The sequence below is a fragment of the Bubalus kerabau genome, chromosome 7 (assembly GCF_029407905.1).
Source record: "Bubalus kerabau isolate K-KA32 ecotype Philippines breed swamp buffalo chromosome 7, PCC_UOA_SB_1v2, whole genome shotgun sequence".
NCBI lineage: Eukaryota > Metazoa > Chordata > Mammalia > Artiodactyla > Bovidae > Bubalus > Bubalus kerabau.
The window spans coordinates 71,498,303-71,515,588 of NC_073630.1; the positions used below are offsets into that span (position 1 = coordinate 71,498,303).

At 36.3% G+C, this 17,286-nt stretch overlaps 1 protein-coding gene across 9 annotated transcripts in view; it reads right to left on the minus strand.

Moving 5' to 3' along the window:
- FRYL (FRY like transcription coactivator) overlaps positions 1 to 17,286 on the minus strand; it is a 264,479-nt gene that overhangs the window by 122,565 nt on the left and 124,628 nt on the right. For all 9 annotated transcript variants that reach the window (XM_055588519.1, XM_055588516.1, XM_055588515.1 and 6 more), the window contains 4 exons: positions 15,592 to 15,791; positions 5,596 to 5,649; positions 2,400 to 2,539; positions 1,030 to 1,126 (listed from right to left, as the gene is read on the minus strand). In XM_055588519.1, the coding sequence (XP_055444494.1) occupies positions 1,030 to 1,126; positions 2,400 to 2,539; positions 5,596 to 5,649; positions 15,592 to 15,791 (491 nt within the window). The remainder of the gene's footprint in view (positions 1 to 1,029; positions 1,127 to 2,399; positions 2,540 to 5,595; positions 5,650 to 15,591; positions 15,792 to 17,286) is intronic.

Below are 17,286 nucleotides of genomic sequence, written 5' to 3' on the forward strand. Positions count from 1 at the left end.
ATGGATCATCTTTGAATGCTGTATAAGTTTTTAAAGACTACAAACTATGGAAAACATACTTTCACATCAGTACAGGCACTTATACATATACTTGTACTGATCGTGAATAGTAAAAATATGTACAAGATGATAGCTGACACTAAATTACATATTTATATCTTCACTATGTCACTGAGATGGTGAGCTCAGGAGTGCAGCACCTAGAACAATGCCACCCAACAGCAGACATTCTAACATTTATTGAATGAATGAAAGTGAAAGAGAAAGTCATGTCCAACTCTTTGCAACCCCATGGACTGTAGTCCATGGAATTCTCCAGGCTGGAGTACTGGAGTGGGTAGCCTTTCCCTTCTCCAGGGGATCTTCCCAACCCAGGGATCAAATCTAGGTCTCTCGCATTGCAGGCGGACTCTTTACCAGCTGAGCCACCAGGGAAGCCCAAGAATACTGGAGTGGGTAGCCTATCCCTTCTCCAGCAGATCTTCTCGACCCAGGAATTGAACCGGGGTCTCCTGCTTTGCAGGCACATTCTTTACCAACTGAACTATCAGGGAAGCCCGTTGAATGAACAAACATAAATAATTCATTATCCTGAAAATCATTTGCATTTGACAGTTCAGATCACCCCCATTGCTCAACAATCACTGCACAATTATTACACATTGAAACGCAGGCTTGAGAGCTAGGAAGAGAATTTCTTTAAAAGTGGAGATAAAAAGGAATTGAAGTAGGTAAATGACAGGCAGACTATAGTGACAGCTAAAAGCCCGTATTTAACAGTTTCTATTCAGCTCCATTTTACTAACACGATTTCATGTCTTAGATGGCAAACGAAGGTAGAAAGAATGGGGAGAGACAGGTACAGGACATGCAATCCTCAGGCAACAGAAAGGCATACAATTAAATTACAGGAATCGTGTTTCTGTGAGCCAGAATTTTAGATATAACATCCTAAACTAGGTAACTGAAACATGAAAGCAAATCAGAGAAAAAAAGAAATACAGACTTTGCAGAAACGAAAGAGCTTACCTGCTTTAGAACTTCAACTAAAACTAGACAAAAAATGAAATCTACTGCTAAGTCTCTCCTTTCAAGAAGATAGTCTCTTTCACGTTGCTGTTCATCCCTGAAACAAGAATCTCAAATTAGGATTGTATTATGAAAAGAGCTCTTGGTTAGTGTTTCGTGTTATTTACTGAGTTCCTAGTATGTATGGTGTTTCATGGCAACTGTTAAAAGTTTTTGTAATCACCCAACATATATATTGCATTTCTTGTGTTCTCATTTTGTACGTTAGGAACTTACATGCAACTCTCACTACTACATCTGTCAGAAATAAAACCTAATCTAAAACAATTAGAGGGAGTTTCTGGTGGTTCAGTGGTTAGGACTCCGTGCTTCCAGTGCAGGGGGTATGGGTTCAATTCCTGGTCAGGGCACTGGGATCCCACATGCCAAGTGGCACGGCCAAAAAAATGAATAGAATTTATACCCTACTGTTGTGTGAAAATTGTATAAATCTTAATTATGTTGAATAGGTTCACAGAGCTTTTCAGACCTACAATATCCTTCTACTTCTCTGTATATTCATTCTATTAATTTTTCGAGTTTGATATTGAAACTCCAACTAAAAATCTTATCTACTTCAAAAAATTATTATAATATATAATGGAACGATATGTAACCTTGTTCTGTATTTTCCAAGTCGCCTGTGTGTTATCATATGTTCATAATTTACAAAAAATAAAAATTAAACATACAAATGGAAATTTTTTAATAAATAAAACCATATTTTAAAAGAAATAAAAAATAAAAGAATAAGAGGAAGAAAAATATGAAAATACAGTGCCAGGTCATTTTTTCACAAATCTAAGTTGGAAAATCACAAGTGGCATCTGCTGAAATCCAGTTCTAAACCATAGGCCATCATCTGAAAACAAACATGTTTTACTTAAATCCATGATCTCCCTGGAAAATGTGAAGAAAGAAAAGACAAGTTCAAGGATTTAACTCCAAGAAGAGTCTTAAGTGTAAGAATATAAGGTTTGAGCAGTCTTCCAATATCACAATTGTTTCCCTTCACAAACCATATGAACAGGACTTTCTTTGAATATTTTTAACTTTGTCGATGACTGTTAAGCTCCTCAGTGCACCACTGAGATAGCTTTCTTGAAATGCATTTTGGCAAGACTAGCTCCAGGGGTGACTCCTGTGGGGCAGCACCTCCTTTAACTGATACCCTCACTTGATTCACAATTTAAGTGTGAACCACCTTTTCCCTCTGTTACCTGTTCAACAAAAGTAACCAAACAATAACAATTGTCAGCTGATAACACTATAGCCTCTTCATTGGAAGTACTTCAAGCCCAGACAGAAAAGTAAAAAAATGCGCCTCTTACCCCTTAGATTTTGTGCTAGACCGAGGCCTATATTCATATGATTCATCTTCAGTTCCGTTCTGGCGCTTGTACCAGTCAAACAAGGTGCGGAGTAAGGAAGGGAGACAGTGCTCTGCTACTGAGCTCATAGAGCTTATCAACTGGAAACACAAGATGTTGCCAAAGATAAAATACATCAAAGTGCCACGCTTCTAACTCTACTCACAATCACTTAGAAATGAGCAATATTTCTGGAATAAATTAACACAAAACATAGTAATTCAAGAGCAATAAATGTGTTTCAAAATAAAAATAAGGGCTGGGAGTCTAGCCAAGTAATAAAGTATAGTGAGTTACATTTCACTGACTATTAAAATTTACCCAAATCCTTGCAGTTTAGTTCAGTGGCTTTCCACCCTTTACCTGCCTCCATATGCTGCTCGTGTAAAAACATGACTGTCAGTAACATCCCTGATTATATTCATGACGCCTCTGGGTGAACCGTTACACACAACATCAAACAATCACACCTCCTTCCTTTTCCTGGCCAGTTCCTCTCTACACATGTGAATGAAATGTTCTAAAATGTTACTACTAGAAGGGATAAAGAGATGCAGAAACAGAGAAGACCGCACCAGTTAGAACTACGGGAAGAGCTCCACTTGCCTCTGTGCTGCTATGACATGGAACAGAGAATTATAATTACACAATTTGTGATACTCACAAATGAACATATTAGAAATGTGTTATACACATGCTTTTAAAGCTTAAAATGTATAAATGGACAGCATAAAAATAAATGGAGTGGGACGGATGCCTGCCACTCAATTTGAGGCATCCCTTAAACTATCTGAACTGTAGGTTAGCTTTATCAGATTCATTTCATGAATGAACCCAGCTTGCCTGTAGTGGTGGTAAGAGGTACACCAGCTACCACTAGTCATCCCTAAGGTCACCTTGAGGATCCAGAGAAAAAACATACTCTCTTCATAAGAAACTTTGTATCTGATTCAATCCATTGTTCATAAAATTATTATTTTAAAATTAGCGTACAGTGAAACATGCTTTACTTTGTTTGACTTAACTAAAAAAACTACAGGCTGCGGGGATATTCAACATCTCACTCAGTTCTACAACTGTAGGAAGTGTCAGTTAATGAAGATAAATGGCTACTTCTAGGAATTAAACATTTATTTTTCCTAATATTTTATATTTTTCATGTAACAAAGAATGAAACAGGTTGATTGTACATTCTTCTCTTTTTTTATAATCTGTCTTCCTTTAATCATGCATTTATGATTTATAAATTATCATAACTTGACAGGTCAATAGTTTCTAATCTAGAAAATTAAAATAAAAACAAGATTCTAATTTTATTTAAGCATTTTGAAATTTTATATTTCATTAACAATGAATACTATCAAAGGAAATCTCTTAATATTTAAAGAAGGAACTAACATCATCTGCTACTGTAAATATATAAAAGCAGTTTATTTCACACATAACTTTTATTGTAAAAAAGAATCAAGCTACTGGGCATGATAATTTAGTTTTATTAATCATTTACATAAGAAAAGAAATGGAAATTTCCTTAAAATATGGCTTAATAAGTTTCAAATTCTGATCATTCATTCATCATTAGTTAAATAGATTCAAGATTATTTAAATATAGTAGTAGTACATTAATAATAACTTTAGTTATTAAAATATTAGTAATACATTAATAATAACTAGTATTAAGTATCTTCTGTAATGGCATTAAGATTTGAAAAGGGCTGTATGAAGTGATCTTATTATTACCATAACAAAAGCCTTCTTATTTATAGCTTCTTCTTAGACCAGCAGCTATTTACTAAGTGTATGCATCAGAATCACCTAGGGAGCTATTGTAAAATACAGGTGCCAGAGCACCAGTCTTGGTCAGCAGAACTGCAGCAGGATCCAGAAACACAGTATTTTGGTAAGCCTCCACCAAGTAATTCTAACCAGTCATCTCTATCTAATCAAGCAGACTAACATGAGCATTAACTTCTATTTCCTAGATACCTTATTATGAGAAAAGTAGCTCAGGAATATTAGGTGGCAACAGAAAGCTGATCTCGGTTATTGAGCTTTGCAGACAATCAGTATATAATGAAATAATTATTGAGCAAATATAATTATGATAAAAATAACACTTGATCAAATATTCAATATTAGCAAGAGGAAAGAACTGACATTAGAAAAATACCACTAAATTTTAGATATTAGTATTCTTTATAAAGATTTCTGGTTTGGGGATTATTTTAGGGTCGGGGGGTTGGCCATTGTATATTTTCTTTTTAAGCTTCTTTGGCTTTCTAACACAGGCACTCACCTTGATCTTTGCACAAGCACAGCTACAAGTTTGAGTATGGGGTGTAGTTAATGCCTCCTAGGACAACCCACAACTACTGCAGAGGGAACTGCAGATAAATGCTGCAGCCCTCCATTCTTCAGACAGATGAGTATGGGCAACATTCTCGATAGCTCTCAGAACGCAATGAACCCCCAGTGCCCAAAGCTGTGATCTCTATCAGTTCTTCCTTTTCCCTGCATCACTCTCTCAAGTCTCCTCCCTAGAATCTCTTTCTAGAACCAAGTCCTTGTCTCTGGCTCTGCCTTTAGAAGAGAGTGGAAAGAGAGAAAACCAGGCTAGATGCTTCAATATAAAGGTTCTGAAGCCCCAACAGGAAAAACAGTAAATGTTAAGAAGTCAAATATATAAAATTGTATACAAGGAAAGATTGAGGGATATAATTGGAAACCTTCTGAAAATCTTCAAAGGGCATAGTAAAGAGAGTACCAATGAAAAGCAAAGTTTTAAAATATTTAATAAACAGAATTCAATAAAGTTCACAGCTCATAACTCATTCTATTTGTTTTGTTAAAAAACAAACTACCAAGGAATTCCATGGCAGTCCAGTGGTTAGCATGCCATGCTTCCACGCTGGTAGCCTGGGTTTGGTCCTTAGTCAGGTATCTTTGTGTGTGTGTATAAAATATATGTATATATTTATAAAAAACAGACTATCAGCTCCAGACAGAATCTAGTGTATAACAATATATAGGGCCACTAAACAAAATATAGAAATTTCTTAATACTGGGTGTATATGTATTTGGATCAGACTGTTAGGATAAATATTTTCTTTTCAGGAAAAAAAAGGAAAAAAAAAAACCAAAAACACACTGGCATACCTGGTCAAACTGAAGATCTTCACCCCTCTGAAGAGATCTAGATAATGGCTTCTCCTACAATTGAAAAAAAAGTATATGCAAAATATTAGAAATTTTACATATATTAAACAGTTGAGATTTGTAAGTTGGTTTTGCTTTCTTTGTAATTAGATTTTCTTTTGTAATTAATTAGTTTTAAGGAAAGGTGCTGATGTGCTAATACAAACAAAATTTAATTAATTTAATTTAGAAGAGTATACACAGCGTGACCCTTTCTGTCAGCCTTACTATCTACTTTTCTTGCTTCCTATTCCACATAGAATTATTTAACTTACTGAATGTGAGAGGTGTCTCAGATTATGTTCAAATCTATTACAACTGATTCTTTTATTGAGATTCTTTATGATAATTTTCTAAACTTTCTACATTAGGCTTTCTTATTGAATTTTTACCTGAAATATGTATCATAAAAAAACCAGTGCCATTCTTCAACTGGAATTTAGAAATTTAGAGAGAATTTAGAATTTTTAGAATTTTAAATTTAGAATTTTAGAATTTAGAGAAAAACTGGAATTTAGAAGTATGTATATTCTGAAGCCTATCTATCCAAGAGTCCCAATTTCCTTCTCTCATTTATGACTCACCTTCATGAAAATAAACTCACAAACATATTTGTCACTGAAATGTAAAAATTCCTAATCTAACTACCAGAGAATCATGTTTCTAACTAATTTAATTGGAGTCGGTAAAATACTTGAATTTTATGTTGCTTGACTTTCTTTTTTTTTTATTAATTTATTTTTATTGAAGGATAATTGCTTTATACAATTTTGCTGTTTTCTGTCAAACCTCAACATGAATCAGCCATAGGTATACATATATCCCCGCCCTTTTGAAACTTCCTCCCCATCCCACCCCTCTAGGTTGATACAGAGCCCCTGTTTGAGTTTCCTGAGCCATACAGCAAATTCCCGTTGGCTATCTATTTTACATATGGTAATGTAAGTTTCCATGTTACTCTTTCCATACATCTCACCCCCTCCTCCCCTCTCCCCATGTCCATAAGTCTGTTCTCTATGTCTGTTTCTCCACTGTTGCCCTGTAAATAAATTCTTCAGTACCATTTTTCTAGATTCCATATATATTTGTTAGAATACAGTATTTATCTTTTTCTTTCTGACCTCACTTCACTCTGTATAATAGGTTCTAGGTTCATCCACCTCATTAGAACTGACTCAAATGTGTTCCTTTTGTGGCTGAGTAATAGTCCATTGTGTATATATATCACAACTTATTTATCCATTCATACATCGATGGACATCTAGGTTGCTTCTGTGTTCTAGCTATTGTAAATAGTGCTGCAGTGAACAATGGTATACATGTGTCTCTTTCAATTTTGGTTTTATGGTGCTTGACTTTCTTAATAGGCAAAAGATTTTTGGTATGTCCTTGGCACTTGAGTCCTTAAATGCTAAGCACACTTTGGTAATTATCTTGCAGACAAGTCTTCTATCTCTAAACCCAACTACTATGCACAATAAACATGCAACATGATAATGATACTGTCCAATAATATATATATGCCCAATTAACTAGTTGTAAGTCTCACAGCAAGTTCAAGAGAACACTGCTTCTGTAAGTATCTAAAAGTTTGAAAATTACTGAGCTATCCTAATGTGAATTGTGTATTTAAAACCTGGGCTAGGGGTGGTGTAGAAGAGAGAATAAGCTGTTTCTTCCCAACTTACTTGACTTACTTGATCCCCCTCACCTGATCCCTCTTTCACTGTAATACTAAATTGAAAGGTTTTCAGTAATATTTTGAGGAATGCTGATCTACATAGTTCATTACCCCATAAGGCATTTATACTATAAAGTAATGACTAAGAAGACTCCAAGAGAGCAATTAACTTTTCCAGAAACACTCACACTGTTTTCTTATACTCAACATTTTTCATTTTTCAATAAACTCACACTTTCTCAAAGATTTCTGAACATTTGATACCCTCACAGAGTTTTCCCTAAACCAAAAAGTGAGAGTTAGCTGTTTTTTACATAATAAGAACTCAGAAATGATGTTTGAATGTGAAATACTCACGTCACTATCAGTTAAAAACATTAATTTCTTGGACTCCAAAATCACTGCAGATGGTGACTGCAGCCATGAAATTAAAAGATGCTTGCTCCTTGGAAGAAAAGTTATGACCAACCTAGACAGCATATTAAAAAGCAGAGACACTACTTTGCCAAAGGTCCGTCTAGTCAAAGCTATGGTTTTTCTAGTAGTCATGTGTGGATGTGAGAGCTGGACTATAACGAAAGGTGAGCACCAAAGAACTGATGCTTTTGAACTGTGGTGTTGGAGAAGACTCTTCAGAGTCCCTTGGACTCCAAGAAGAGCCAACCAGTCCATCCTAAAGGAAATCAGTCCTGAATATTCACTGGAAGGACTGATGCTAAAGCTGAAACTCCAATACTTTGGCCACCTGATGTGAAGAATTGACTCATTGGAAAAGACCCTGATGCTGGGAAAGATTGAAGGCAGGAGGAGAAGGGGACGACAGAGGATGAGATGGCTGGATGGTACCACAGACTCAATGGACATGAGTTTGAGTAAACTCCAGGAGTTGGTGATGCACAGGGAGGCCTGGCATGCTGCAGTCCATGGGGTCTCAAAGAGTCGGATACGACTGAGTGACTGAACTAAACTGAAGTGTACTGCACTAAATACAGATTACTAATCAAGGAATTTGTATTAACCTCTCAGTTTGATTATAATATGGTTGAGGACAGCCTAATCATTGCTCAAGCAGATGTACTTTCAATATGAGACTTTGAAAAGATAAACAATTTAAAAACATGCTTATAGTATCTGCAACCAATTAACATGACAACTAAAAAGAATACAAGTTATTCTCCCATCCAAGTACTAACTGGGCCCGATCCTGCTTAGCTTCTGAGATCAGATGAGATCTGGGTGCATTCAGAGTGCTATGGCCATAGACCAAATTATTCTCTATATTTACATATAGATGAATGCAAAGACTTAACGTATAAGAATATTTATTGTACTATCTTTTTCTGCTGTTGTCTTCCTGGTAGCTCAAACAGTAAAGAGGCTGCCTGCAACACAGGAGACCTGGGTTCAATCCCTGGGTCAGGAAGATCCTCTGGAGAAGGGAATGGCAATCCACTCCAGTATTCTTGCCTGGAGAATTCCATGGACAGAGGAGCCTGGTGAGCTACAGTCCATGAGATCAAAAAGACTGGGACAGGACTGAGCAACTAACAGTACACTATCTTTTTTGCAATGGCCTCAAATTGGGGTAAGTCCCAAACAGCTTATCCATAGAGAGTGGTATACAAACATTTATAGTACTTTCTCTAAGTGAAGTAATATTCAACTGTTAGAAAGAATGAGACAAATACATATGGGCTGACAATAGAACAATCTCTGATTTTTTAAATAAAAATAGGTACAGAAAAAATATATGTATATAAAATCTCATGGCTGTGTTTTTTCTTTTTTAAAGGTGGAAAGTGCTACAGAGATTGATAAATAACAGACATGAAAAATAGTAAACTAAAACTATGGACAGTGATTACATTGATAAAAAAATGAAAGGATCACTATTTTTATTACATAACCTTTAAAACTATTTCCACTTTTTATAATGTCATTATTTCAAAATAATAGAATATACTAATAATGAATCTAAAGTTCACAATCCCTTATACTCTAATTTGACCCTTTAACTAGTATCTGTGTGCAGAGTACCAGCAGCAACATGTAGCTTCCAGGGAAAGCAAGAGGGCTTACTGAAAAAATTTTGACAGTGTAACAATGATACTGAAATATTTCAATAATCTGCAACTAAACATGGCCTTCTCTCCTACTAAACAATCCTTATCATTGTAGATTTAAAAGTCCAATGACAGAGCAAAAAATATATATATTATCTTTGAGTTTAGGATAGGAAGCTGCAGTGGAGGTGGGGACTTCCTAATGACCACTGAGAAGATGACATCTGAGTCACAATCAGAGGGGAGGGACTGAGCTTGCCATGCAAAGTGGGGAAAAGATAATCCAGTCTGTACCTTGGAATTCCCCAAAGGCTCAGGAATTGGAGGACTTCAGTACTATGAAAGTGTGGATGAAGGTGAAGTTAAAATAAGAATGTTGAGGGATTTCCCTGGTGGTCCAGTGGTTAAGAATCCATCTGGCAACACAGGGACACAGGTTCAATCCCTAGTAGGGGATCTGAGACCCCACATGCCGCGGGGCAGCTAAACCCATGTGCCACAACTAGAGAAAAAGCCTGCGTGCCACAATGGAGACTCAGAGCATCCAAAAAATTAAAAAAATAAGAGGGCTGGTACTGTATTGACCTCTTTTATAGGCTTTTTATTAAAAAGAGAAAACAAAAACCAAAAAGAGGTTGGTTGAATGTTTAGGAAAAGTTTAAACCCTACCTCTCACTCCCTTCACCTACTCTTACTTAGCAAGTTGGCCGTCTCTCCATCCTGCACATAGAGGAATTGCCCTTCTTAGCAAAGAACAAAATAGAGATGTCACCTGGGAGATTCTACACTTGAAGACATGGTATCATCCTGAAGACAGGGACTTTAAGTGAAAAAGTACATGCTAATATTAAAAAAAAAAAAAACAACTAGTTATCTTCTGCCTCTATATCCCCTGAATGTTAGTAGCCAAGCCTAAACCTTCTCATTTGGGCTACTGAAGCACCCCTCTCAGGAGATTCTGACTAGTTCCCAGCTAAAGAGCTGACATTGATGGTTCAGATGACTACATGCTAAAGACCACAGTCAAAAAGGCCCCTCCATGAAGGTGGGGCTTCCAATCAGCTGTTCAATGCCTCAATCAGAGTAAATAATATATACCATGTAACAATAAACATGTGAGGAGAAGGGGGGAAACTAACAGAAAAATGCAAGACCAGAAACTCTTTAAAATACAAAGATATTTAATACCATCAAAAAAACAGTGGATAGTGCAGTTGTAAAAATGCTGGTCCTAAACTAAATACATACAGTCTATAGTAGCAGGTGATTGGTTAAAGCCCTTTTCCCCATCTTCTTTATAGGTCACTGGCAATCTAATAACAGTAACAAATAAGCACAAATGTGCCTGGATCAATTATCCAGGATTGATCTACCTCTTTTTAGGAATAAAGAAACCTAAGGTATTGGATCACATTGCTTGCAAGCTGAAATTTTAATCAATGGTTGCCCTTCCTTTTTGAATCTTCCAAGATGAAAATGAAATCATGGCTGAAGTCAAGCTCAGCTAACCTTTGAATCTTTCAGCTTCCTTAATTTCCTTTTATTATGAGTTCTAATATGAAAATGAAAAGGCCAGTTCTCTCATTTTAGTGGTTGATTAAATTCTTTTAACAGAAGTCTTTCACATGGGTGCTTCTAAGTTTCCGTGTAACCTACTGTCCATCTGACCATGAGACACGTTAGGCTCCTTGTATGTAACAATTTGCGGATGCTATTGTCTTTAAAACAGAATGAGAATTTCATTCAAGAACTCGAGAGAGTCATCTTGAACAGCAGTTTATTACTGGAAAGGGTACAAAATACATTTCAAAACAAATGAGATCACAATAAACGCATCTGAGGCTATAATGTATTTTCATTATCTAATCATAATGCTGGGTAGATGATACACCATCTACTCAGATTTGGACATAAATGAAGCAAAGCTGGCAGAGATCTGATTTAGACAGGAAGAAATTATGCTGGTACATAGGATGTGGTGGTACGAATGGTAAATGGCCAATGCAGGAGATAGAAGAGACGCAGGTTCAGTCCCTGGGTTGGGAAGATCCCCTGGAGGAGGAAATGGCAACCCACTCCAGTATTCTTGCCTAGAAAATTCCATGTACAGAGGAGCCTGGCGGGCTACAGTCCATGGGGTCGCACAGAGTCGGACATAACTGAAGCAACTTAGCACGCACACATAGGAGTGTCGGTGGTAAAATCTATAAAATATGATGGGGATTTTCTCAGCCAGTGTTTGTCCTGAGCCGCCAGAGTCTACAACATTTGTGTATTTTCCTGGGGTGTCAGAAGGAGAAGGAAGGAATGTCTCTTCTCTCTTAAATGTGATGATGGGGTAGAAACACCTATTTTTCAATGGAATCCTGAGCACTACCCACTATAACTCAATAATCTCACTTTAAATTACATAGTGGGGGTTTCTGAAATGAACTGTTAAATGAATGAATAAAATACAGTCAGCATCAGTCTATTCTGAAAGAAATATTAGAAACTCTGGCTAACACAATGATACTGTGCTTTGTCAGAAGGAAAATAAGGGTGCAGGCCACAGCAGTGTTCTCAAGAATAAGTTCAATTTATATGACAAGCTTTTACTAAGAGCCTACCACCAAGGTTAGTGCTGCAGGTACAAGAAGAGAGACCTGGTTCCTGGTATCAAGTAGCTCACATCAGTAAAGATAAACAGTTCTTTAATAAAAGATCTTTTAATGTAAACCATAAACCATAATATGACCACATCAGAATCTAGGAGTGTGAACAAAATAACTATGGTAAAACATAGACTCATTTAGCTTAAGGAAGGATCACTATGTTAGAAGGGACACCTGGGAAGCTGGAAGGATGAGTAGAGGTTTAAAAACAGAGGAGTTCAAAGCATTTTAGATCAAGAGAAAAATAAAAACAAATACATCAGAACAACAGAATATATAGAGGATGCTTTTAAGCCAATACTTTTGTCACAGCATACATCAGGATAGGAGAATCAAGAAACATTATACAAACTATAACAAGGCTTTGAAGAGGCTGAAATGACCCCCCCAAGAACTTGAATTTAATACATAGGAATGAAAAGGAAGCAAGAATTCTAGAGCAAGAAGGTGATGATACTGATATTTGTGTTGTAGATGAGGAACAGTTTGGTGAGAACAAGGAAAATGGAAAGGTGATGGACTACTACTTGATTGGTTAGAAGGCTAATGCAATGGTCTAATATGACAGAATCTGACCCTGAGTTAGGTCAGTAATACTAGCATTGGTAGGAAAAGGAAAGAACAAGTTATAAAATTGCTATATTATAGACTCGTTCAAAGTAGGTAATTTCACTCACATTCTTTTAATTATGTTACTCTCAAGACTTTTATATTTCAAAATTGAAATTCCTTTAAGACAACAAGACATTTTAGAGCTGTTAGGACCATACTACATCATGCTGTTTATAAAACATTTTATAAAATAGGAAAAGGGCTTTTAAAATGTGCTGTATATGTTGCAAACTGTCGAAGCCAAGTGATGGGTCTAGAGGGGTCATTATACTATAATTTCTACTTTTCTATAAGTTTGTATTGAGATATATGAGTAAATAAAGGTGTATATATTTCAAGTATACAAGGTGATAAATACATATATACTCTGAAAGGATTCCCACTATCAAGTTAATTAAAACATCCATCACCTCACATATTCACTTTTTCTTTCTTTCTTTTTTGTTTTTAGTGAGAACACAAATTCGACTTTCTTAGCAACTTTCAGTTAAACAATATAGTATTATCAACTATAATCACCATGCTCCATAAGCCTTTTTTTAATCTATCTTTTAAAAGTGGTTTCCTTTCTGACTGTATGCTATTTAAGTAAGCCAGTAAAGCAATCTAACATGTAATTCACAGACCATGGATGAAGAAAATAACATTTTATAGAGTAAGTACCTTTCTAATTAAACCTTATAAGCACTATTTCATATCTATAAACTCTCATAATCCTAATTTTTAAAACAGAATTTTATATTATATACATGTTATACATACATTTGTATAAATATAAATATATATATATATATATATATATACACATTGACATAAATATTGATGGACAGGGAGGCCTGGCGTGCTGCGATTCATGGGGTCGCAAAGAGTCGGACACGACTGAGTGACTGAACTGAACTGAACTGAATGCAGAAAGCAATCATGAAATGACTAAACTAAATATATTAATAATGAGATGTACAGTTCTGAAATATACATTTTAGTTAATGATCTTTTATGTACTATTATTTCTTAAACCTCAAATACATGATTTCATAGATCCTTTCCTCAGAGTAGTGTCCTCTATTTAAAGATCAGAAAGAAACTCGATGCTTGCAGGCACCCCACCCACAGACCTTCACAGTATGAGCAGTAAGTCCTACTTAACTAAGAAAATTAAGAACATATATTTCCTTCTTCTTCCCTCCTTTCTTAGGTCATCTTTATTCTCTCCCCTTCCTTTCTTCCTTCCTTCTGAGAAAGGACAGCAGGTTGAGTTAAGCCTAACTCTGTGCTCTGCTGCTTATTGGCTTTGGGCCTCAGACAAGTAACAGACCCTTTGGGTCTCAAAATAGTGGTGCACATCTATCTCTAATTCAGTTATGTAAGGAATAAATACATTTCAGCTGTTACATCCTCTACCTCCATCTTCATTATCACCACCCAACTTGTAATCTACCAACATGCTCTTGATTCATCACATATCTGTTCCCTTCAAACCCCAAGAGTTACTTTCTAAAGTTACTTCACCCTGCAGAAACGGTTCTCAGGCTATTTAACTTCCAGGTCCATAACCTGTTCCCCAGTGTTCACTGTACTCTGTGTCTATTATTTGACAATAATAATGCCATTCTATAGTTTCTTTCCCATGATGCCATCATCTGCTGTTTTGGCTTCAATCATCACCCTCATGTGGATGATGCCAAAATCTATGTTTCCTGCAAATTCCCCAAAAGAATTTCCAGCTACCAAATAATTCCACATGGTCTAGATTGCTAGTAGCTCAAGCTTAACATACACAAACATCTTAATCATCCTTACTATCCCAATAAAAGTCTTGTTTTCTTTACCGAGGTAAACACACTACCATCTTTTCGAACACTTCAAAAAATCTTTAACCCTTCATGTTCACTCAAAACACCTATTCCATTTTAATTGTGCATCAAGTTCTACTGATTCTGCTTTTGTTATTTATCTCACTTTTTTCCACTGCTAATGCCCTAGTTCAAGACTCTTTTCATTTCAGTGTGGACTTATACAACAGCTAAATAGTCTCCACCTTTCGTCTGTTCTCCTTGTTGTCCCACCACTGTTTATCTATCATAAAACAGTCATCACAATTCTTTAGAATCCAACCCAAACCTTTGTTCTTGTTCTTTTTCCTTCCTTCTTCCTCATAAGTAGAGCTCCTCATGCTTTTAAGTATCCTCATGTACTGTAAATTCAAAGCTGTTTACTTGTTTTAAGTTTGGCTATTGTCATATCACCAACTCACAGAATATTCTAGATTTCCTTTCATTTTCTCATATGTTTTATCTGTCTCAATAACTCCCCTTGGTGAAATCATTTTTGTCCTTTTGTTACCTGCAGTAACTCATCTAAGTGTATTCTAGAGTCATTACAGCTTTTTAGATGACCACTTTTTATCACCTATCCCTTTATTTTTTTTTAAGACATTATTTTTTAGAGTAGTTTTAGGTTCATAGCGTAACTGAGCAGAAGAACAGATTTACTGTTTTCCCCTGTGCCCACACATGCATAGCCCCTACCATTATCAACATGTGCACTAGAGGGGCGTATTCAAAACTGACACATCCTAATGATGTAAACTCTATAGACTGCACTATGGTTCACAACAGGTGTTGTAAATTCTATGGGTTTGGATATCCCTATGATGATGAATATCACCATTACAGTATCATACAGGACATATTCACTGCCCTAAAAATCCTGTGTCTGCCTATTCATCCCACCTCTACCCCTGCCCAACCTCTGGCAACCACTGATCTTTTACTGTCTCCATAGCTTTGTCTTTTCCAGAATGTCATATAGCTGGAATTATATAGTATACACCCTTTCAGATTGGCTTCCTTTAATATTTTTCAACTATGTCATTTTCTTTGGAAAATCTATAATATAATGGTTAAGGCAAGAAAAGATTTCAGGTTTATAGGTCAGCTCTACTCACCAAGGGTTCAGCCATTACAACCTCAATTTTCTTTTCAGCTTGAACAGCAAATTCTGCAAAGAGGCTCTTGATGACATATTCACCAGGCTTGACATCTGGGTCAATTGTAATGCTTGACATGATGATATTCTTTTTCCCCAAAGTAGAATGAGAGTTGGAAGAAGTGCAATACTTATTCACTTTGCTGACTGGTGCTGAAGCTAAAATAAAAGAAACAAAAGAACTCTACTTTAATAATCAACTCAATTAGGCCAACCATAACCACCTGGTTTAATATGCATCCTGCCCCTAAACTCCAACCAGATCTCCCAATCTGTATTACCAGACTCTATTTTTTCTATTGCACTTGTTGCCTTCTAACATACTGCCCAATATAACTGTAACTTCATTATATATCATGTTTACTATGTACTATTTATTTATTATGTGGTATTTTTCTCCTCACCCTGCTGTTGTGAATTCTATATGCTCAGAGACTCTCTTTTGTCTTTTTTGTTCACTGATGAATCCCAAGTGCTTAGAACAATGCCTGGTATATACTGGGGATACAATAAATATGTCAGGGATGAATGAATGAATTCTAAACAAAGTTGTATGCAATGAAGGAAATATGTGTGAATAAATAAAATGCAAATTAGGTTAAGAAGTTAAAATACACTATTTTGGAGAGAATGCTCTGGAAACACATTTGAAAAAGCGAACTACATTTGAACTCACATCTAAATGATGAAAAAGAGGAAGCAAGGCAAAGCACCAGGAACAGAAAGTACAAAGTTGAGTTGAATGCTTGAAAAACAAAAAAAGGACCAGTGTGGCTGAAGCTCAAGGGATGGAACAGGGGTGGATGTGAGATGAAGTTAGAAGCATTAGTCAGAGACCAAAGTTTTAGAGCTGTATAAGGAGAATGGATATTACTCTCAATGCAATTAAAATTCAGTGCAAAGTGATGACTTGGAGAGGAAGAGGATCTGGCTTCTCTTTAAAAGATCCCTGGCTCCTCTGGAGAATGAATTAGATGAGGGCAAACGTAGAATCGGGGGAGCCACTACAGAAAATCCAGGTGAGATGATCACAGTTTGGGCTAAGAGGATGGTGATGGCACAGGAGAGAAAGGTCTGTCAGATGTTAGTGGACTTGGCTACTCACAGGAGAGCAAGCAATTAACGATGACTCATAGGACTTTCCTTTGAATCATTCAAAAGAGAGATCAAGATGACATTGTGCCTGGCAAACAGTACATTGAACCAAGTGTGACATAAAAAGAGCACCTGTTCTGTTTTCTTGACGCCTGGGCAGCCTACCTGGCTTTTATCTACAGCTTCTCCAGTTGCCTTGATCTTCCTACCTGCTGCATCAAACAGACCTTCCCATTCTCCAACTTCAGCTTATGACATCCCCTTTGGCCTAGAATATCCATGGAGAAACCTGTAAGAAATGTACTTCTCTACCTTGACCTGATCTCCAGAGACTGTGCGTTCAATATGCTGTCCTAGAAATTACGCCCTCCTTGAAATAGGAAGCAGAACACAATTTTTCAAACACTTTCTGTTCATGTGTGTGTTACATAACCATAGGACAGTACATTTAATCTAAAGAAATACATTCCCAACTCCTAAGGAATTGTTCTGTCAACTAAAAAAACAAAAAAACCTACTCTACCAAATATAAGATATGTCAAGATATCTAAAGTGACCG